The sequence below is a fragment of the Nanorana parkeri genome, unplaced genomic scaffold, assembly GCF_000935625.1.
Source record: "Nanorana parkeri isolate BGI_ZX_2015 unplaced genomic scaffold, ASM93562v1 scaffold375, whole genome shotgun sequence".
Lineage (NCBI taxonomy): Eukaryota > Metazoa > Chordata > Amphibia > Anura > Dicroglossidae > Nanorana > Nanorana parkeri.
Genome location: NW_017306643.1, coordinates 1,017,583 through 1,042,161, shown reverse-complemented (window position 1 = coordinate 1,042,161; position 24,579 = coordinate 1,017,583). Strand labels below are relative to the sequence as shown.

Here is a 24,579-nt window from a genome sequence, read left to right as displayed (position 1 = left end):
CATACAGGATTAGCAAGCGAGGCGCCAGAGCTAATATTAAAACTATAGCTGATATTACCCTCTAGGAATGTATCTTTAAGTTCTATCAACAAATGTCTCCCAGTGGCCCTTGCTAGTTTGAGGTGCACTTCCCTCGCTACAATAAACTAAACTAAACAAATAAACAAAACTGATACTCTTCATTCTTTGACGTAGTTGAGCAACTTCTTGCAGTGACCGGCGTGGACCCAGTTGTCTCGTTCCTCGACTTCAGAGAGGTTGGCGTCGTGAGTGGCACCTGGAATGGCCCAATATATCTCGGCTCTAGTCCCATCCTTGGATGTTTCTTTAGCATGACACAATCACCTGATTGACTAGAATGAACACTGGTTATTGAGTCTGGGTCCGGGAGAGACTCCCGAACCCGGTGGTGGGCGTATGGTGATAACCCTTGGGGCTGCCTAGGGGCACCCCTGATTGAGTAAAGGGCTCTAGCGAGACATTCAGGCCATGGTCTCCGAGTATCGGCCGTAATTTTTTTAGATGTTTGCAAAAATCTGACCCAAGTACCATCAAAGAAGAGGCAGTCGTGGTGGTTCTCGACGTGATTCCCTACTAGGTTGGAAAATTGACAGGTTAGAAAAGTTAGTAAAAGTTGGAAAATTGTCATTTTTCACACCATTATCTCCCCCTTCTCTTCCTCCTCAAAAACAGGAAGAAGAGAAAAGAAGCTGGATTCAACATGGTGCATCGTCTCCAGGTTAGGTTACACTCTTAGGTGGAGGGAGAGAGAGAGAGAATGAGAGAGAGAGAGGATGAGAGAGCAGAGTTCATTGCATTGGTGACAACAGAGACATCTGAGAAACACTACTACAACAGATCCAGTGTTGGTAGATCCAGTCTGCTTCAGCGGAGTCCGCCAAGAAAGAGCCTCTTGCGCTTTGGACACTGGATCACCCTCTATCCCCTCGGACCAGGTGTACATAATGCGGTTCCTCCGGACTGAAAACACCTTCTGTATGCCCTGCCGATTTACCATTACAGACTTCTGAAGCCATAACTGAGCTACATCTAAAGTCCCTGATGCCTGCAGCCTGGGTCTAACTCGGTTTCTCCCATTTCCAGGCATCAAAAGACCCTTCCAGAGGGATTCCCTAAGTGGTACCCTTAGACCATCTTATACCATTCTTTAAGGGGTTTCATGGCCTAAACCCAACAAACTAGACTTCATGTACTGTGCAGCCGTCTGACTGTGGAAAGCCTCGCTTTCCTTCCCTTGCATGGACGGCCCATTGCCCATGGCGATTAATCGACTCTAGTCTTACCGCTGCTTCCAGGGAAACCCGTGCACCAATTTAGGAGAGCACCGCCTGGTGCCTTTTATTCTGCGGTGGATTGGCGGACTACAACCACTATACCACTATAGTCCCTCAACGAGAAACCCTAATCGAGGCAATGTGTAACTATGGCTTGTTGTCCCAACGCGTTTGGCACAGACCCACGGAATATAACGATTAGTCAACAACCACAAATCACCCCTCCGAATTATGTCTCTACCCCTCACAGTGTATGCATACGCAACCGTATCCGCTGCATGACCCTACACTGCGTCGCCAGACTGAACTGTACAGCACATTTACGCCCGCTTTTCTCTACAATACAATGAGGCTTCTCTCACTACAGTTGTTAATGGGGATAGCCTTCTGCTGTCTATTTACTGGTTGTATGATGTCTCAGTAGCCACACGATAAAACTCCTGATAAAATTGACTATTCGCTGCAGCAAGCAATTCTAAACCAACAAAAGCATGTTACTCTCGCTTGCGCAATCCGCCTCAGGAAAGTACGTATAAAAAGAAAGTTTTAATACCAAATTCTTTTCTACCGCAAAACCAACAGTAATGCGATGCTGTACAACCCAAAACAATGGGGGAGGGGGCATGAATTGCCCTCTCAGGATCACTGTCTTGGTGGGTTCACCTGAACCAGTAAACAATGCAAGGACAGTTTCTTTCCATTCAAGCATTGAAATGCAAATTTTTCCAGTCTCAAGCCAATGTTAGATTCATTTTACCAAAGAAGCAGGATTTAATATTACAAAAAGGTCCCCAATAAAAGGTTTCTAGGGAAATAAAAGTTACATTAATTTCGGTCTTCCATTTTTTCTCCTGCAAAATACAAACAGTAAAATGGTTTAGAAAGATCTCAACAACATCTCTTCATCCCCTCTTCTCTGGTACACAAAATTTGAGACTCTGATCTGTTCCCAGAACCGATCTCGTTCTTTCCTAAGCTTACTATTTTCCCATTTCAACAATTCATATCAGGCTTTACAATCTGTTCCATGAGTCCAAGACCCTGGCTGTCCCTGGCTTCTATGCCTTTGCAAAGAACCATGTCTGGGACCATTACCCCACCTTGCCGAATAAACCACTTTACTCCTAGGTGTGGTTCTGGGAGACTTCACAGCCCTGGGTGTGTTGCCATTAGTTACAGCACAGTATCTCGCAATGTGCCCAATTCTTTGGCATGCGAAACAACACATAGCTTGCCTCCCCGCACGCAACCTCTGAGCACATGCCGACCTACCTGCTGGGGACTCACCACAGACTCATCTGAGGTAACCTCTGCCACTGTATTAATACTTCCAACTACAGTTACATCGTCAATCCCTGAGTCAGTTTCAGAATCTGACCCAGAGTTCCAATAAACATCAACTGTAATAAACTAAACTAAACAAATAAACAAAACTGATACTCTTCATTCTTTGACGTAGTTGAGCAACTTCTTGCAGTGACCGGCGTGGACCCAGTTGTCTCGTTCCTCGACTTCAGAGAGGTTGGCGTCGTGAGTGGCACCTGGAATGGCCCAATATATCTCGGCTCTAGTCCCATCCTTGGATGTTTCTTTAGCATGACACAATAACCTGATTGACTAGACTGAACACTGGTTATTGAGTCTGGGTCCGGGAGAGACTCCCGAACCCGGTGGTGGGCGTATGGTGATAACCCTTGGGGCTGCCTAGGGGCACCCCTGATTGAGTAAAGGGCTCTAGCGAGACATTCAGGCCATGGTCTCCGAGTATCGGCCGTAATTTTTTTAGATGTTTGCAAAAATCTGACCCAAGTACCATCAAAGAAGAGGCAGTCGTGGTGGTTCTCGACGTGATTCCCTACTAGGTTGGAAAATTGACAGGTTAGAAAAGTTAGTAAAAGTTGGAAAATTGTCATTTTTCACACCATTATCTCCCCCTTCTCTTCCTCCTCAAAAACAGGAAGAAGAGAAAAGAAGCTGGATTCAACATGGTGCATCGTCTCCAGGTTAGGTTACACTCTTAGGTGGAGGGAGAGAGAGAGAGAATGAGAGAGAGAGAGGATGAGAGAGCAGAGTTCATTGCATTGGTGACAACAGAGACATCTGAGAAACACTACTACAACAGATCCAGTGTTGGTAGATCCAGTCTGCTTCAGCGGAGTCCGCCAAGAAAGAGCCTCTTGCGCTTTGGACACTGGATCACCCTCTATCCCCTCGGACCAGGTGTACATAATGCGGTTCCTCCGGACTGAAAACACCTTCTGTATGCCCTGCCGATTTACCATTACAGACTTCTGAAGCCATAACTGAGCTACATCTAAAGTCCCTGATGCCTGCAGCCTGGGTCTAACTCGGTTTCTCCCATTTCCAGGCATCAAAAGACCCTTCCAGAGGGATTCCCTAAGTGGTACCCTTAGACCATCTTATACCATTCTTTAAGGGGTTTCATGGCCTAAACCCAACAAACTAGACTTCATGTACTGTGCAGCCGTCTGACTGTGGAAAGCCTCGCTTTCCTTCCCTTGCATGGACGGCCCATTGCCCATGGCGATTAATCGACTCTAGTCTTACCGCTGCTTCCAGGGAAACCCGTGCACCAATTTAGGAGAGCACCGCCTGGTGCCTTTTATTCTGCGGTGGATTGGCGGACTACAACCACTATACCACTATAGTCCCTCAACGAGAAACCCTAATCGAGGCAATGTGTAACTATGGCTTGTTGTCCCAACGCGTTTGGCACAGACCCACGGAATATAACGATTAGTCAACAACCACAAATCACCCCTCCGAATTATGTCTCTACCCCTCACAGTGTATGCATACGCAACCGTATCCGCTGCATGACCCTACACTGCGTCGCCAGACTGAACTGTACAGCACATTTACGCCCGCTTTTCTCTACAATACAATGAGGCTTCTCTCACTACAGTTGTTAATGGGGATAGCCTTCTGCTGTCTATTTACTGGTTGTATGATGTCTCAGTAGCCACACGATAAAACTCCTGATAAAATTGACTATTCGCTGCAGCAAGCAATTCTAAACCAACAAAAGCATGTTACTCTCGCTTGCGCAATCCGCCTCAGGAAAGTACGTATAAAAAGAAAGTTTTAATACCAAATTCTTTTCTACCGCAAAACCAACAGTAATGCGATGCTGTACAACCCAAAACAATGGGGGAGGGGGCATGAATTGCCCTCTCAGGATCACTGTCTTGGTGGGTTCACCTGAACCAGTAAACAATGCAAGGACAGTTTCTTTCCATTCAAGCATTGAAATGCAAATTTTTCCAGTCTCAAGCCAATGTTAGATTCATTTTACCAAAGAAGCAGGATTTAATATTACAAAAAGGTCCCCAATAAAAGGTTTCTAGGGAAATAAAAGTTACATTAATTTCGGTCTTCCATTTTTTCTCCTGCAAAATACAAACAGTAAAATGGTTTAGAAAGATCTCAACAACATCTCTTCATCCCCTCTTCTCTGGTACACAAAATTTGAGACTCTGATCTGTTCCCAGAACCGATCTCGTTCTTTCCTAAGCTTACTATTTTCCCATTTCAACAATTCATATCAGGCTTTACAATCTGTTCCATGAGTCCAAGACCCTGGCTGTCCCTGGCTTCTATGCCTTTGCAAAGAACCATGTCTGGGACCATTACCCCACCTTGCCGAATAAACCACTTTACTCCTAGGTGTGGTTCTGGGAGACTTCACAGCCCTGGGTGTGTTGCCATTAGTTACAGCACAGTATCTCGCAATGTGCCCAATTCTTTGGCATGCGAAACAACACATAGCTTGCCTCCCCGCACGCAACCTCTGAGCACATGCCGACCTACCTGCTGGGGACTCACCACAGACTCATCTGAGGTAACCTCTGCCACTGTATTAATACTTCCAACTACAGTTACATCGTCAATCCCTGAGTCAGTTTCAGAATCTGACCCAGAGTTCCAATAAACATCAACTGCAGTCATAATCGCACTATGACTCTTTGCACTCCCGTAGAGACCAGACTATTCCCTTACCGAAGCCTGTGCTTCAATTACGCTTTCAGACAACCGTTCATTTTCCTTGCGCAGCTCAGTCACAGTACATTCATACTCAGTGCTAGCTTCAGCAGCGTGCTAGACACAATTTCTCAATTTCCAGTTTTAAATCTTCCACCTGTCCTTCCAAATTTAGCTTCAGCCTACAAGACTCCTGATATTTATCTGCTATCCAACCAGCAGCAAAAATCAGAGCATACTTTCCCTTTCGTTTGTGCCACTGTCTGGAAGCAACCATGTGTGCTACACAATTCTGCGCTTGCAGCCACGGGTCAGAAGATCCTTGCATGGCTTCAACAATGGCCGTTGTGCTTTCCACTTTTGCTACCTCTTTAAAAATGGCTTCCATGATACAGGAATAGTAGCACTGCAATCGCATTAATGCTATCAAACTCTATGGCTCGTTGTCCCAATACTTTTGGCACAGAATTACAAAGCACCACCCTTTTACACTGCAGTACCTGTAATAACCACAAACTATGCCAAACAATTCCACAATTCAGTATAACACTCACAGAAACTCAAGCATTAAGCAAAATCAGTAACTCTAGGACAATTTCACTACTAAACTGCCCCTAATGTTCACACAATGATAAAAGTTAAAAAAAGACAAAATCACTATCCTGCACAAAAACAGACATTTGATGCAAAAACAAACAAATCACTTTCCATAGACACCAAACTCAGCTGAAAGTGAACCAGCCTAAAACTGAATTACTTGTTAAAAACCTGCAGCACCAAACCGAATACAACAAAAACCGAATTTCTAATGCAGAACTGCAACAATAGCACTAAAACTGCCTTCTAAAACTAAAACCGAATAAAATCACTACAAAAACAAGATGGCCGCACAGCCATGTGGTCCTCAATGCAAAAACAAACACAAAGGAAAACAAAGATGGCCGCTGGCCACATGGTCTTACACAAAGTACACCAAGATGGCCGCTCTGAAATCCAGTAAAAACACAGAGAAATACACCAATAACTGAGCTTTAGAGCGTAGAAGACAAAACCTGCATCAAACTGACTTCCAGCCCAAAAAATAGATTTCCGCTCAGCATAAAACACTTACCGCAAAAACATAACACTGAGCACATCTCACATACACAGCAGCCCTCTCACCACGCACGTCACAATCTGACCATACAATCAACTCAGATCCACCACAAACTACTCAAATCAAAAGCACTTACCTAGTCCTGGCACAAGGAGCGAAAACGTTCTTTCGTCGAGCAAAAATTATCTGACACAGCGGGCAAAAATACAGTTTTACTTACAGCCTCTCACCTTTTGTCCACTGCGCAGAGAACCCGTGCCGACTCCTACCTGGCTCGCCATTTTGTTATGGAAATTCGCTTGGTTAAAGTATGTCAAACACAAAGAATTTCCCCCGTGCTTAAAAGCACAGTTGTATTACGCTCTTTTGTGCAAGGACTGGAAGCACCCCTTTAGAGTCATGTAGAGTTAGGACACAGGAGACAGGTGTTGCTTTCTTGCTAGTTCCATTCTTTGAGCCCCAGCACAGGTATTTGTTTTTTTTTATAGCTGTCAGACAGGAAGTGATGTCTCAAACAGCAAACAAGCAAGTGGGGAGAGACAGGAAATGAACAGGAAACCACCATCACTTCAACATAGCCAGCTAACAAAACACATGTATACAATAATCTCCTATTACCACCGGAGTGAACTTTATCCAGCATTGCTCAGTGATCAATGCCCAATAACGTTACTATGATTCTCATGCGTGCTTATTTATAGGGACAACGTCATATTATCTCCAGCGGTTGATCAGGCGCACTAGAGACAAACGCACGTTCCTTTCATATACTGCGTTCAAAACAAATGCATCCACGCAAGCCAATAAATCCATGCATTGCAGGGGGCCCTAGCCGGCATCAATAGATTCGCCAAGAAGACACTGCTCCGCCACGCATAAGATATCTACTCCAATGGTTTACTCTTAGTGCGGATTTAAACCGGGTCACGCTCCAATTGGGCGTGACGCAGCAAACCCTGACACTGAGAGACATAATGACAAAATATTACAATACACTAAAAGCACATCCTAATAAAATTTCCACAACAATAGTTACTGGCCGTGAAACAATGTGATACAATATGAAAAGAGTAACAATGGAAGAAATGCATGTATATAACATGCACCTCAGTGCAAATAATATATGACTACAATAATGTCCATAATCCTGGATCTTCAACAGTCCATTAAGAAAATAGAAGATATAAAAGTGGATGTGAAGTAATCTCAGTCTCCTGTGACCATCAACAGAGACATCTTATGGAATGCACCTCACCTTTAGCAGAGACCCACCAGGGTCTGTATGCGCTGTTCCTCTAATTCAAACAGGTAGAGGAAGCACCTGATGCCGAACACCTCCCAGTGATATCCTCCTCTCAGGTACAGACTCCTATTGCAGCCTCAAGCATGAAGTGCTCCAAAATCTCCTGGTAGACGGCTGCTTTGACCCTGGACTTAATGAAGCACAGTGGACCAACACCAGCAGATGACATGGCTCCCCAAATCAACACAGACTGTGGAAACTTCACACTGGACTTCAAGCATCTTGATGTGTGTGCCTCTCTATTCTTCCTCCATACTCTGGATCCTGGGTTTCCAAATGAGATGCAAAATTTGCTCTCATCAGAAAAGAGGACTTTGGACCACTGAGCAACAGACCAGGTCTGTTTTTCTTTAGCCCAGGTAAGACACTTCTGATGTTTGTTGTTCAGGAGTGTCTTGTTTAAGATTGTGGATTTGGGGTTTTTATGAGCTGTAAGCTATAATCATCACAATTATGACAAATCACGGCTTGAACTATCTTGCTTTGCATGTAATGAGTCTATCTCATATATTAGTTTCACCTTTTAAGTTACATTAGTGAAATAAATGAACTTTTGCAAGATATTCTAATTATTCGAGTTTCACCTGTACATGCGTTTCTTCTACTTGTTATTCTTTTCACATTGCATCACATTGTTTCACGGCTAGTATCTATTGTTTTTGATTTTTCATTATGGATATTGTGTAGCAACATATTTGCACTTAGGTGCATGTTATACACATGCATTTCTTCCATTGTTACTCTTTTCACATTGTTTCACGGCCAGTAACTATTATATCTGATACTTTGCAGATTTATTCACACAGCGTGGCTTTTATTATGAATTTTATACTATATATCTGAGCACACAGATTTCAGCTGCTGCTTAACTTGATTGGAGTAGTGACGTGAGGTTTCACATTATCCTCTGTTTAAGGCCTGCTTTGCTGTTATAGGCCCTACCATGCAACCTGCGGTTGCTTCCATGGAAATTTGTAAGGCCCTTGCAGTCTGGTCTAAGCATATGGCCCAGTACCCTGGCTACATTTGCATGGATCCTTTGGTCCCGCAGCATTTGAAATTTCTTCCTGCTGCCCTACAGTAGGTCACGGAGACGCCTTCTGTCAGATAACTAGGATAGGTTTCCTATTTATACGAGTTCGTAGGACACTGTGGCTCAAGTACTGGTCTGTGGAGCTGGTGTTCAGGAACCGACCGGAGTGGATGCCCTTTACAGGCTAACTTCTCTTTGGTAAACACCTGGACTCCATCAGTAAGGAGGTCACTGGTGGTAAGAGTATGCTTTTGCCTTGCAAAAATAACATGACGCTTCCCGCACGCAAATCTTTGACTTCTGGGTCTCGGAAGCATTTTTTCCCCTCTCAGGCTTCCCTTGTGCAGTTTTGCCACAAGTACTGGACTCTATAGCTATCTACGACAAGTACTGGACTCTATAGCTCAAAGCATCCCCTTGCAGTCGTTGGGCACTCCTACTTCTAAAAAAAACCAGGGGGATTATGTTGTCCTTCATATCTGCTTGGGTCTGGGACATTCTGGATCTTTAGGTCCAGAATTTCGTCTCCAGTGAATACGGGCTGGAGTTGTGTTCTCCCTGCCCTGCTTCATGCATTCCAACCATTCCTTCTGCACGCAACAACAGATGGATCTGCATGTTATACTGCCGCAATTGCTTGTTTGGGGGAATTTATTGTTCCTGTCCCCACTGGGGAGAAGTTTCAGGGGTTTTACACCAACCTGTCGATGGTCCACATACAGGACCTCATCCTGGACCCGATGTTCCTAAACAGATTCTTCGGGTCCAGAAGTTCCTCATACACTCAGCCAGGTTGGTTGTTACTTCCCTTTATCTGTGAATCTTCTAGCTTCCGTGGACATCAAGGATACTTACTTGCAAATTTCCATCTTCCCTGCACCAATGCCTTTTTGCTGTGGGTGAGCAGCATTTTAGAGTTTGTTTCTATTTGCTTTGGCCTGTTCACAGGTCTTTACAAAGGCACTGTCTCCAGTCCTGGCTCAGATTCAGTCTCTGGGTGTCTGCATTGTGGACTATTTGAATGACCACCTATTGAAGGACCGCCCTGTCATTGGTCTTGCTACCAATGTCCAATGCATGGTATATGTTGGAGAGTTTCTGATGGATCCTGAATTTGTAGAAGTCTGCATTGGATGTGACTCACCACCTGAAGTACCTAGACTTAGACCTGGCACAAGGTTCCTCAGGTTTCTTCAATCCTGTCCCTTCTACTTTCATGCATGGCCCTTTTATCCTGGAGTCGTTCCTCAGTTTACTTTTACATAAGGATTATGGGTCTGATGGTGGTCTTATATGAGGCCATGCTGTGTTCCCAGTTTCACTCCAGGCCTTTCAGCTCATTCTGGTTGCTTGGGTCAAGTAGTGTTGGTCACCAAGGGTCAGGCATGATGGATTTCCAGCCTGGCATTGGCTGGTCCGCAGAATTGATGTGTGGGGTATTCCTGTGATCCTAGTTGTATCAAATTTGCCCAGAAAAGTCCTTCTGTCTCAAGAACCAGTCAACTTTCCTGCTTGTTCGATTCTGTTAGTCTTACACTTCTCCGTTCTAGGAAGTTGAATTTTTGCAAGGTCTACCATTGCATCTGGAATACTTACTTTGGTGCGAAGGAACGGAGGAAGTTCCATCCGAAACTTTACTCTCTGGAACATGTCCTTTCTTGTTTCCAGTAGATTCTGGATGAGTTTTTGGCCTTGGGCACCCTCAAGGGGCAGATTTTTTGCCTTGGCTATCCTCTTTCGGTGATCACTGGCTCCACATTTGTGTGTGAAGGTTTTTGTGTAACAGGTTGCTCATATAGCTACCCTTGGATACTTTCTGGTGACAACCTGGTTTTGTTGGTCCTTCAAGGGCCTCTCTTCCTGCCTATCAGGGTATCCCCAGTCCCTTGACTGAAAGGTTGCTTTCCTTGTCATCTTTACCACTGCTATGTGGGTATCGGAACTGACAGCCTTACCGGGTAAATCTGTAAAAAAATAAATCAAGGCAACTGGACTCCTCCCCCGCCTCTATTCAGGCTTGGCTTCTCCATTTTTACATAAATGGCCTATTTCACACCTCATTTAAACCAATCCTCCTCCCTGCCTAAAGTTCAGATGAGTCTGATTGGTTAGCGCACTTCCAGGGTGGTGTAGCAAATGGTGGCCAGTGTGCTGCTCCCATACCGATTGGACCGGGGTGTCCAATTGTAAGACTGAACAGGAAAAAGAAGAGGGAGGAGCACAACAGTCTGGTGCCAGGTGTGTGGATGGGGAGTGATGAGTAAATGAGGATGTGTATATGTGGGGTGTTGAAAGGGGATGTTGAGCACTTACATGTGATAGGTGGCGTGGTGATAGGACACTTCTGTTGGCGTGGTCGTGGAGTCACATTTTGGGGCTGGAAGGACGTCACAAGGTGTTGCCTTGGTCCTTGCGCGGAATCCTGATCAAAAACCAATGTGGAAGGAAGACAATGGCAAAGTTCAGAGTTTCTGCAGTAGTATGTATAGGAATGTGAATTATCTACTCACCAAGAGGTTTGGTGTGTGGCGATGCCAATGGCGATGGAGATCCTGTGGTGATTTGCAGGTGTAGAAGTGTTTCAAGTCCTGATACGTGAGGTTGGCTGTTCAGGTGGAGGTGTTTGATGGACGAGATCCAGGAGTAAGCTTGCTCTGGGCTTGCAAGGGAGATCCTGTTTCCGAAGTTTTAGTTTGTTGTCCTCCAATGCTGTATGTCTTGCTGGGTCACAGAGCAGGGAGAACATAGAAGATTCATAGAGCAAGATTCATTGACCACAGCGTCCCACGCCACTTCCTATTAAAACACAACAAGCAAACACGGGGACTTCAAGTGTTTGCTTGACTACAAGAGATGTATTGGATATACAAACTACCCCACGGGTCTCAACAAAGAACTCGAGATCAGCACCATCATGTAATCCCTGTCACTGTTCGTGACCCAAACGTTTCCCGCAATCCCCTTCCATCACTTTGCACCTAGGTGCACATGCAATTTCGGGCTCCACATTTTCCTCTATTTCACTGTGTGCACCACACAGCCCCATCTGCAGCCCGTTCATCCCTATCAGACCCAAAACTTTACTTTCACAAAAAAACTAATTCTTACAAAGTACCTGATAACCTTCCTACACACTGGGCCCCCTCCCCCACCCTGTGAAAGAATACCATCGTTCATATGTACCCAGTCTTTCAGTACTAATCTGAAAAAGCACAGAAACATAATTCAGTCCATTGCAGACACAGTGCCCGCCCACATGCTCTCACAGCCGTGCACTCTCCGCCCAGAGACGGCCACTCCCCCTTCCCCTCCCACATGTTTAAAAAAAAAGTGCCACGCAATCCACTCTTCCTACCTGGCTTGAAAAAGAAGCATCAGCTTCGAAACGCGTTGCCTTCGCTGCCACAATCACCTCCGTGTCACTATTTGTGACCCAAACATTTCCCACATACCCCCTTCCGTCCCTTTGCACCAAGGTGCCCCTGCAATTTCGGACTCCACATTCTCCTCTCTTTCACTGTGTGCAGTTCTCAAAGCCCCACACACACGCACCATCATGGACCACCCCTCCACACCACTGTGACTCCAGCAGCTTCGGTCACAGAGTTCCTATACCAGCGCCCGCCGGCACCAGATCTCTCAGTGCCTGCGCCTACTTCTCCCACCTCTGCAGCAGCTTCCGCCATCTAACACCCTCCCTTCTCTCGACAAGTGCCTGCCGGTGCCACACTTACACCGCCGATGCTCCCCCCTCCCCACCTCCTGCACCCTTGTGGGTTCCGCCACGGCCCAACAAAGCGGTGCTGCCAGAAAACAGCTTCACAGTGCCCGCAAGTTTCTCTCTGCCCCGACTCCAACGTCCGCCGTCCAACTCACACCGGCGCTCCGCTGACCAGATCACTTCCCCCAGCAGTGTCCAGAAAGCAAGTGCCGTTCCCCTCTGAGCTCAGCCACTGCACGGCAGGTTCTCCGCTGGCATCCACCTCTCCTCCTTCTTTTCCCCCCTCTGCCACCGATACCTGAAGCTGAAGGACACCAACAGCTCTCCCTCCACTCATCGATCCTCTCTGCCCTCCCCACGTTGCCTGGACATTAGGACGCATGTACACATCACAATGGACTTCCACCTCTCTCCTCTGTGACCCAGCAAGACATACAGCATTGGAGGACAACAACCTGAAACTTCGGAAACAGAATCTCCCTTGCAAGCCTACTCCTGGATCTTGTCTATCAAACACCTCCACCTGAACAGCCAACCTCGCGTATCAGGACTTGAAACACTTCTACACCTGCAAACCACCACATGATCTCCATCGCTGCTGACATTGCCACACACCAAACCTCTTGATGAGTAGAGAATTCACATTCATATACATGCTACTGCAGAAACTCTGAATTTTGCCATTGCTGGTTTAAAGGGGGTGTGAAAGAGGCCATTTATGTAAAAATGGAGAAGCCAAGCTTGAATAGAGGCAGGGTGTGAGACATCTTGTCTGCCACATACAATGCTGTTTTAACACATCTCTTTGGGTGGGTTAATAACAACACCTGGTAGCTCTGATTATGCAAATGCGATCAACACCTTACCCTCATTAGGTCTCTGACCCCATGCTGGTTATGTTTAACAGTTTATGTTGATTGGAGCAAAATTCCCCATATTTATTCTCAGAGAATTTTTGTACAAGTCATTCTGAATTTAGAAAGCTAGGTAGATGACCAGCGATACATCTTCAAGAAAAATACAGTCCAGTTGCCTTGATTTATTTTTTACAGATCTACCATGACCTTGATGAATGGGAACCTTCACAGACTTATCTGGTAAAGAACCCTTCCTCATATTACATATGGATAAAGTTTTCCTGAGGGTTAAGGCCTCATTTCTGCCTATGGCTTCTCCTCTTCCACCTTAACCAGGACCTTGTGCTATCCACTTTCTGTCCTGCTCTGAAATCTACTAGGAAGGTTTCTCTTTCTACAGTTGAACAGGGTTCATTTTTTATGAGTTTTCCTTTTGGCTATGTCTTCTTTTGAGCAATCACTTTGCCTCTTTGTCCTCATTTAATGCTCTCACAGGGGACTGCCTGCTTCTCTTACTGCTGTTTGCTAGGTGGATTAGACAAATCCTTGTACAAGTATATTCTTGAAGATTAGGACTCTGCCTTGGTTATGGTGTCTTAACAGCTCTAAAGGCCAGTGTCCAGTCACCTGAAGGTAGCTGCATATAACCCAGTTATCTGTGACCAAGTGGGTGTCCTGTACTGTACTCCAAGAAAAGGATGTTATAGGTAGGTCAGAAATCCTGTTTTTCATCACTGACAATTCATTGGTGCCCACCAAATCCTGTTTTTGGAAAAGATAAAACATTAAAGCTTGCAACCTTTCACCTCCTCCTACTTTTTGGGAAGAGGGCTACTACTGCAGGGGTGTGGAATTCCTATCGCCCAACGCTTGGGACATGCAGTTTAGGGCGCCGAGCGAGTAGTTTTTATGTACATTTAGCCCGGCCCCGGACAAGCGGAGCTGAATGCCTCATGGTCGCCGCCGCTCGTTTAGTACAAGTGATCTGATCAGACCACTTGTATCAATTTGAGCAGCGGTGATCGTTTCTGCACGCACCCCCTGCCGTAGTTTTCGGGATCCCCCGCTCTCCTGGGGGACCGCGAAAACTACGGCACAACGGCTCAGCCATAGAGCCTGTAGAGCAGATGAAGAAGTCTGCTCTACGGGCTCTCTGTGTGTCTCTGAGACCGTGGCGCTGTAATCGCAGCACCACCTGTTTCGGCTGTCAGGAACTACACAGAACAGCTGTTCTGTGTTGGAGGGCAGGTTTCATAAAGAGAACCTGTCACCTCCAAACTATCCCATAAGGGATTTTAATCCCCTATGTGATAGGAAGAACATTAAGTGGAAAAAGTAAATAAATACAAAGTTTAAAAAAATATATGTATAAAGATTTAAAAAATAAAAATGAAACCCTGCTGCCCCCGCCATCTGCATGCAAATAAACGCATGCGTAGGACATTCTGCATGTGCTTTGAGATTGCAGCCGCCATTCCATGGTGGTAGCCAGAATTATCTTACACACACACACACACACTGTGCATTAACGGGTAAGTTCATTTTCACAGGTAATATGGAAAAATAAAAATTACCCAATGAAATCTGGCCACGTCTCTCCCAAACCGCCACCCCCCTGGCTATACTTGCCTTTCGGCGAACAATCCCTCCCCTCCGCCAGGGTTACTATCTGTCCCCCGTACAGCTGTCCAGCGCAGTCCTCCCCTATGCATTTTGAATTTCGCTCGCAAATTGCAAGCACTCATTGGTCAACGTGGTAAGATGAAGCGCTATTTAGCACAGTAAAATATGTTTTGATTAGGGGTGCACCGATACTAGTATCAGTGCCGATACCGAGTATTTGGGCGAGTACTCCTACTTACCCAAATGCTCCGATACCTTCCCCAATATTGGAACTTACGGCCAGATGAAAATTTCCTCTGACTGGCAGTGCCGTAGGGGAACATGGAGCCAGCTTCCCGTGCAATCAGGAAGCGGTGCGGCAAGTAATGACACGCCTCCTGGTTTTCTGATTGGACGGTAAGCCGGCTCCTTGGTGATTGGCTGGAAAGCCGGCTTCCTGGCCAATCAGCATCGAGCCAGTTTCCCGGTCAATCAGGTCATTACTCGCAGCCTACCTGATTGACCAGGAAGCAGGTTTCCCGGCCAATCACAATCAAGCAGGCCAAACAACATGGAGCCGGCTTCCGTGGCAATCAGGAACCTGGGCGGGATGTCATTACCCGCTGCCCGGCTTCCTGATTACAAGGGAAGCCTGATCCATGCCAGCGGAAGCACCGGTATTAGTATTCAGTGTCGGCGAGATCCGAAAGCAAACAATCGGTACTCGTACTCGATACCGAAAAAACGGTATTGGTGCATCCTTAGTTTTGATTAAAACTATTTTTTTGTATTGGGACAAGTAGATTGTCATGAAGGACACGTAGATTTGGCCCCTGCTTTAGCCCTTGGACAAGTAGTTTATTTTTAAATTTCCACACCCCTGTAATGTATGTGAATAAATGGTCCTATAGATTCCCATTTCAATTTTCGTAGTTCTTCGGTCCAGTGTCTTTTTGCATAAACATGTGCCATTTTAAAGCTTTGTGCTACTTGTAAACATAACACAGCCACCAGATCTACCTCTTAAGTCTATTTTCAGAGATCTGCTCTCTGATATTGATATTCTGCTAGCTACCACTAACTGCCATGCTTCTGTTAGAAATCTTGTGGCATTAATATTGGTAGAAACTGCGAATGTGAGCTTTTGGTTTAAGTCATGCATCTGTTTCTCTTGTTGCACCAGATTAAAGGTGGCCATACACTTTACAACCATCGCAAGACATCTTGGACAGGCAGATCGTACTCTCGATCATCGCAAGTCCGCCCCCCATCGCAAGTCCGCAAGTCCGATGACCGCAATGCTGAACGGGCAGTGTGCGCGTGCGCACACCGGCCCATTCGGCATTTGTCTCTCGAGCACCGTTCAAACCAGCCGAAAATCGTACGATTTTCGGCTGGTTTTCTAGCGTGCTCCCTAGACAAAAGACGTGCGACCATACAGTAAAAACGGTCGCACGTCTTCCATACACTTTGCGATTATTGTACGATCGCAGGATTTCCCGCGATTATCGTGCGATAATCGCACAGTGTATGGGCACCTTAATAGAGATGAAATAGTTGGAAAAGCAGTGGATATAGATCAATACACCCTGAGCCCCAGGCCCCAACTCCAGAGGCCCAATAGCAGCTGCATGGCATCTTTGTCAAAAAATGACTTCCAATAAATACTTCTGATGTTTGAAATTGTTTTCTGTGTTTGATGTATGTGTGTGTGTACATATATATACATTTTTTTTTTGGGGGGGGGGCTTCTTATTTCCAACTGTAATTTTTTTTTATTTCTTAATGTTAGCCCAACGATCTGCTCAGGAGTTACCTCAAGTGGACAAATATAACATCAATACCTGCTCAGTAACAGGTGGAGCCAAGATGATTATCACAGGATCCAACATCCTTCCTGAATCAAAAGTAGTTTTTGTTGAGAAAGGCCAAGGTAGGATGTCTTTGACATGTTTAATAGCATAAAACTGTTAGAGGATAAAAATTACTCTTTGTTTTGGGTTTCATATTGTGCAGTGTTATGAGGAAATAAACATCCTCTGCTCACTGTGAACATTTTGAAAAGTTTTTTGAGAAGAGTGAAAGTAAAAGATTAGAAGATAGTCAACAGCACGCATGGATACCCTCTCACTGGCATTTTCAATTGTTTGATCTCTTGATTAGAATCAGAGCAGAACAACCCAAGCCCGAGGGATCAGATGAGTCGCCCAATCTTTTCCTGTTCAAATTGCTTAGTCCAAAAGGCAGAAAGGGGCTTGTAGAGAGGAAAATGACACCAAGCCAAAGTGGTATTTTGGACGTGGCTGCTTGACGGCCTCGTGGACACCGTTGGCTCTGGGAGTGATACTACTTTGGCTCGCAAAACAGAAAGATGGTCACCTGCACTCCAGGTTTTCTTCAAAAAAAAATCATTTTATTCATTCTCACAGCTCATATCACCATGCGTGGCAACATTTCGGAACCTGTCTGGTCCCTTCATCAGGCAAACAAAAGTGATAAAAGTACAAAAAAAGTGTTGACAATATATACACCAGTGCACTAACCCATCAACCAAAACACATAGTCCTGACGTCCTGCTGACATCATATCCTGTTTCAGATGTCATCCTGTAAAACCATATATGCAAAAAACAAAGTCCTTTTGGAGCCATGCAATGACACGAATCATAATATTATCGATGCAATCCGGTCATTTCTATGTAAAAATTCAGTCAGATGTGTGTTTGCAATACTCCTCCCATCTGCCCATAGGTCACACACTTCTGTTCTGCAAGTACCGCCCCTCATCTGTATTTTGGGTCAGGCTGTACTGCAGTCTGTTAGTCATGGCCATGTCCATCCAAATGTGTAAGGTTCATAGATGAGCATTGCAACGCATGTGCATTCGTAAATGTGGTCGGCGGCTCTGATAGGAGGTGACTGAGTCCGATCTGGGAATCATCATATTCAGGATGGCTCAGGTCAACATAAAGGAACAAATCTTGTATGCATAATAGATGACATAATGAGTTACATGCTGCTAAACGTAGACATGGTCACACAACACATAGAGGTATAAACCAGCATAAAAAAAAGAAGGGATGATTCTAAACCTGTTATAAATCAATGAAAGCAGTCACAGGTCTAATGGTAGGACCGCGGCTTTAACATTGTCATAAAAGATCATCTGAGCAACCATAGCTCAAAAGCCCCAGTCCAAAGATTGTGACATGAACTATGTGTCTGTCATGTGTACCAAATGCGTTGTCATATATGTATGTCAACTAGCAGGTTGTTGTGCATCATTAGAGTGTCCTGTTAAATAGTCCTGGGTAAATGACTCCAGTGAAGGTGAGTCATATGCAGGCTACATAAACCATGCATATTCAAAACGCATGTGCCAAACTGATGTGTAAATCAAATGATGTGTTTGGTTATGTGGCACTCATGATGGTCCTGGTTAATCCATGAACAATATAGAATACTATTTACATCCCCAAGCTGTCACAAATAAACCCATGGGGTATAGATAAACTCAGAGTCCATCCTTATCTCTCTGACAGGAAGCAAGTTAATGAGGAGTTACTGTTGAGACCCCTTGGTATAACAGTGTCAAACGTAAATATCAAATACGCTTCAAATAAATCAAATAGTTGTTTCTCTCTATTGCCGCCTTGATGAGGTGCCTGGACATGGTCGATGACCATACCCCTCAACTCATGCACTTGGTGTCTATGTTCTGCAAAATGTACAGCAACCGGTTTGGTCTTATCAATTTCCTCACCCTTAGTGAGTTTCGCCAGTGTGGTCCTAATGTCACTTCGGTGTCTTTGGAAACGCCTCTTAAAGGGGGCCTATGGTTTTCCCCACATATACCAGGGCACAGGGACACTTAAGCATGTTGAAGTATTCCTTGATGGTGTATCTGTAGCCATTGTGTGGGTGCAAAAATTGCTCACCAGTGATCAACGAGTTACAGATCTTACAATTCTGGCACTTATAGCATCCTGTTCTGTGGGACAGCTTACATGTAGGTTTTGCATATTTAGTCCTAGGATCCGCTTGTACCAGATGATCTTTAAGTGTTTTATTGCAACGATAAGCCTGCAGTGAGGCTATTTTGACCAATGAGGTCAGGATTTTATCGGCTTTTAAAATGTGCATGTTCTTCAGTGTGAATTTGCGTACTGTCCCTGAAGCAGAGGAGTACGTTTGTAGAAATTCAATTTTTCCTAGTTTTGACTGGGTAAAAAGGTGATTTCTGTTTTCTCAATGGCTGTAGCCAGGGTCTCGTCGACTGCTTTAGTTGGATAGCCTCTCTGTATGAATTTGTGATGCATGAGCTCAATGTTTTTGTCACGGCTCTCAAGGTCTGAGCATATCCTCAGGACTCTGAAGAACTGTGATATGGGCAGACTGTTTAGTAAGTGTTTAGAATGAGAACTATCATAGTGTAAAGTTGTATTTCTGTCAGTCGGTTTAGAGAATAGTGAAGTGTATAGTTTCTGTTCATGTACTGTAATGTAGACATCAAGAAAAGCCACTCCAATATCGGATACCTCTGGGTTGAACACTATTCCAGGAAAAATACCATTCAAGAATGTTACAAATGTATGAAAAAGGGAAACACCCCCCTCCCAAATCATAAATACATCATCAATGTGTCTTCTACAACATTTCACATGCGTTTGAAACAGCTGTGCAGAATAAACATGCACTTGTTCAAGATATCCAATAAACAAGTTGGCAAATGATGGGGCAGCTGAGCTGCCCATCACAGTCCCTTTAGTTTGTAAAAACATCTGTTGTTCAAAAAGGAAAAAGTTGTGCTCAAGTACAAAATGCATGCACTGTGTCAAAAATAATTCAACTGCTGAAAGACCAGCTTCGTTAGGGATACTGGTATACAATGAGGAAATATCCATTGTTGCCAATTTCCATCCCTCTTTAAAGGTTGGGAAATGTTTCAATATGCCTAGAAAGTCCTCTGTGTCCCTAAGGTATGCAGGTAGGTTCTTGGCTAAGGGTTGCAGAATTGAATTAATAAACTGGGCTAAAGGTTGTGTAATGGAATCTCTTCCTGACACAGTGGGTCTCAACTTCACAGGGTCTAACCCTTTGTGTATTTTCAGCAGTCCATATATAACCGGTATTTGTACATGTTTGTTCACCAGAAATTCGGCCAATTCTTCCTTAATCCACCTGTTCGTCAAGCCAATGTCTGCCAGGGAGATGAGGCTTCTCAATGTGTCATGGGTTATCATTTTTGAAACTGGCATGTAGCTCTCGCCATCTGCCAGCATCTGAGATATCCCTGTGCAAAAATCTATATAGTTAACTACAACAAAGGCTCCTCCCTTATTGGCAGGTTTAATAATGATACTGATGTCATAAGTAAGTGAAGACCAGTCATCTTTGGACATATTACTGGATCTCTACCCCTTCTTTTTAGTACCCTGTGACACATCATATCTGACAGCCTGCAAAAAACTATCAATAGTAGGAAACTGCCCTGGGGGTATAAAATCGCTTTTAACCTTAAATGCTGATATTTCTCTGCGATCAGTTTGTGGTTTCTGTCCCGAGAAATATTGTTTTAATTTTATGTTCCTTGAATTTGGGCAAACAGATCAATCTCAAAGTTAAATGCCTCAAACGCCCGGTTGGGCAAAAAGATAGGCCTTTGGCCAAAAGTTTGCACTCACCCGGGGTGATGTTCCTGGAAGACAGGTTCACTACTGGCTTGCTAGCTAGTCAGGAAGCTGAGCGGCATGCCATGACCCACCTCCTGGCTTCCGGATTGGCTAGGAAGCCGGCTTCACTTGGTAGACAGCCTGGCTTACTGATTGGGCAGGAAACCAGGCTGGCTCACATCATGAAGCTGGCATCCTAGCCAATCAGGAAGCCGGGAGGTGGATCATGACGTGCCGACCGGCTACCTAATTGGCTAGGAAGCAGGCTTCACTTGCTGGGCAGCCTGGCTTCCTGACCAATAGGGTAGCCGGGAGGCGGATCATGACGTGCCGCCCGGCTTCTTGATTGGTCAGGAAGCCAGGCTGCCCCGGAACGTGAAGCCGGTGTTCGTTCAATAGACCCACTGCCCGGCTTTCTGATAATCCAGGCCCACGGAGGCCGGTATAGGTATTCTGTATGAGCGAGAACTGGGGAAAAAATATTGCTACTTACCGTATTGCTACGCTACTCCATACCGAAAAAACGGTATTGGTGCATCCTTAGTTAGAACAGTCAAATACAAACAAAAAATGTATGGGAAGCGCACAACTGTGTAGTGGGATATGTGTTTAATTTTAATCAGTGGCACTGGGTGTGCTAGCTTCTCAAACAGGGAGAGGGACCCTGTGCATAGATTAAACAAAAAGAAGCGCTCAACTTTTTAAAAACGTAATTTACAGTGTGATATACATAGATGGTAGGTAAACCTGAATTGTCTCACTGTTTGATGATGCCTGCAGATAAAGAGGCACTGTGTGGAACCTGGAGGGGAAGGCTGAAGGGGGGTGGGGTGGGGAGAAAACAGGAGAAAGACGTTGTAACGCCAGTCTGTTGCAGCTCCCAAAATGTTGGACGCTGGTTTGAGCGGTACAGTGCTGTAAAGACTCAGCTGGCCAGGCTGAGCCTTTTGCAGCTGCATGGGAGAGAAGCCGCTCTGCTGCGGTATCGAGCCCTGTCAGTCAGCAGTGTGTGAGAAAATGCCGGTGATGGTCAGAGCAGGGCTGAAGGCTCAAAGGTCGTCCTGACGAGTGAGAGGAGCTGTGAAAGGGCTGAAGGGCTACGCGTTTCGAGGCGGGTGCCTCTTTTTCAAGCCGAGGGAGAAATCTAAGAGCCGGAGGGAATATGAGGGCATCTTTAAATGTGACAGGTGGGCGGGGCCAAAGGACGTGTCTGGACACTATTGGTGGAAACTCGAGGGGGGGCGGTTAGACTTTGTAATATGGGGCTGTCAAGCCGGTATGTCTAAAATTTGCCATGAGTTTAAACGTAACGTTTATTAATAAAACTATTAAGACAGGGGTAGTAATTTAATGAATGAAAGTTAGTAAAACAATAAAATAATAAAATGATTAAAAATATATTCAAAAATATGTTGAAAAAGATCACCATGCTCACTGCGTTGTGACTTTTTTTTCAAAATTATAAGCCAACAGCACAGGATGTTGGTTTATTATGATAAAATCTAGTGAGAATTAGTAATTTATATTATAAATATATAGAGGGTGTATTGGATATGAATTGTGTTTACTTTTGGATCTTTTGTCACTGTCATGTGTTGTTTTTGTGCATGAATCGTGTCAGTGCATAGGATCGTATCAGTGCACGTACACAAACCCAAAGATTTTTATTTTTATTTTATATATATCCATAAGCTCAGACGAGCCTGGGTCAACTAACATATGAACACGTGTGTGCACAACCAATGTGCCAGACCCTGTGCATTCCAATGTACATGTATAGGACTATAACGCACTGGTGTGAGGACTGACACGTGCACGCATGCGTTGGACTTATAGGATGGTATGGATTTCTATCTCCTCATTTAGGCAGAAGCAGATGAAATACAAGCCGATAGTTGGGCTTAAATGATGTTTAAACCAGTAAGCAATTATTTCATTTATTGCACCTCACAATTTCTTAAATGTGTTGGCTACATTAGTCTTCTTTTTTAAGTTTTTCTTTCTCTTAATTTCTCACCTGCTGTTCCAGCCAGTAGCATACTTCCTGTCTTAGGGTGACTCCACTCAGCGGAGGAGCAGTAGAACCACCCAAAGACAGCAGCATTGTCAACCTGTGGAGAGGGGAAAATTATATGCAGGAGCAAATTTAGGTGGAGTTGACTAACAAAAGCCAAACTCCACCTAACACTGTTTAAGCATTTACAGCACCATTGTTTTCACCTTTTGCAGTAAAGGTTTTACATAAGTAAATTGAAACTAACCATTGTAAGCACCCCTGTCAGTGTTAAATTATTTGTCTCAAATCTCTACCAAAAATAAGACTTACTGGCCAGATCACCAGGTAAAGGAAAAAAAGCCTACAAAAAGAAAACTAACCATATGTAACACATACTTTGTATTTGGCTTATGTTCTCATTCACATTGCATAAAAGTGCTGCTTACAAGTGCTATTTACTTAAAAATCCTACCTAGCTCACCTCTATGTATTTTACTGAGGAGGCTGTGAGAAGTTATGTTTACTCTAAGCACTGTGCTGTGCTGGAAGATTTAATTAGCCGTTGTAAACTGGATTTGAGCACTCTGTTCTAATAAAGGGTTAATGATTAGGTATGCACCGATACCAGTAACAGTAATGGTGTACGTGCGTATACGGGGCATTCTTGCGAAAATGCCCCTGTACTAAGCACCAATACCGGTGCTTTACATTTTTTAACAGGAGGGCTGCTGTGAAGTCCCGCGCTTGCTGGGGATCTCAGGGCAGCCTGCAGGGGACTGCGGTTGCTGTCTTTTACAGTGCCGGTCTGGCCAAACATCGCCTCCTTCCCACTGCCCGCTCGCATCCATGGTGAGATCCGCACCCGTCGGTGCAGCCCTGGTGAGATGTACGCCGCCCTTGTGAGAATGGGCACAGCCTCCTAAGATCCCGTTACAGCCCTGGTGAGCAACAGTATGTAGCTTAATATTATTCTGCATTGCTGTATAATGTATTGCTGAGATTTGTAGTACAGGTTGGAGTCAGTGGTAGAACTACCAGGGTCGCAGAAGTTGCAGCTGTGATGGGACCCTGGCTCTTCACCACTGTCCTAAAATCATTAGTCTGCATTGTTTTAGAAAAAATGTCACATGACGCTAAAAAAAGGTATCGGTAATTGGTATCGGCGAGTACTTGAGGAAAATGTATCGGTACTCATATTCTGTCTGTAAAAAATGGTATCGGTGTATTAAAGACAAAAAGCACTGTATGTTAATAAAAAAGGATCTCTCCCTCAGTTTGTCCTTCTATTTTCCCTTTCAGACTGCTAAGAGTAGCCTGGAATCTGCACTAAGGCCTTCACGAAATAAATATCTAAAATGTTAAAAAAAAAAATTATTTAAAAAAATGTATTTTAGGTATGCTATGTGAATGGAACAAATAACAAACATATAGTAGGATTTTCCCAACTTTGAGTGAAAAAGTGGAAATTCACTTTAAGGACTGGTAAGCTGCTATATATTACATTATTGCTTTTAAGTTGTGATGCACTTTGAATAACACTAATAAACAGGCAGCACAAAAACGGCAGCAAACAATGAAGGTTCTCCCCCTTCACTGACTGGCAGGTTGCACATACCGGGGATCTAAGGCTGGCAAAGTGCCTACAAAAAAGCTCCATGTCCATGTTGCTCCAGTCTGTTGCTACCTGGAACTTGGCCCAAATTGCTGCCGCTTTAGCGAAATAAGACCTGTGGTAGTCGTAAAAGGCTGTCCCACCGTACTTGTGTGCCAGATCTACCACTCTATAAAGATAAATGTCAAGCTCCTCCATCCTATTTGGACCAGTGGAGCAAATGACATCTCTAAAAAGACCAGGACCAGGATCTGTGGCCAGGACAAACTCGGCCACAGATAATTTACGATTGAGCCTTTAGTTTTAAGGACCACCAACACGCCCCCACATGCATAAGCCCTATTCTCAGCCACATCATCTTTGCCCTCGAGGATGTCTTTCTTTATGTTGC

The 24,579-nt window shown here is 44.7% G+C and overlaps 1 protein-coding gene across 2 annotated transcripts in view; it reads left to right on the top strand.

Annotated features, from left to right (window-relative positions):
* Positions 1 to 24,579, top strand: part of NFATC3 (nuclear factor of activated T-cells 3) — a 424,983-nt gene that overhangs the window by 257,804 nt on the left and 142,600 nt on the right. For both annotated transcript variants that reach the window (XM_018559014.1, XM_018559013.1), the window contains exon 6: positions 16,702 to 16,842. In XM_018559014.1, the coding sequence (XP_018414516.1) occupies positions 16,702 to 16,842 (141 nt within the window). The remainder of the gene's footprint in view (positions 1 to 16,701; positions 16,843 to 24,579) is intronic.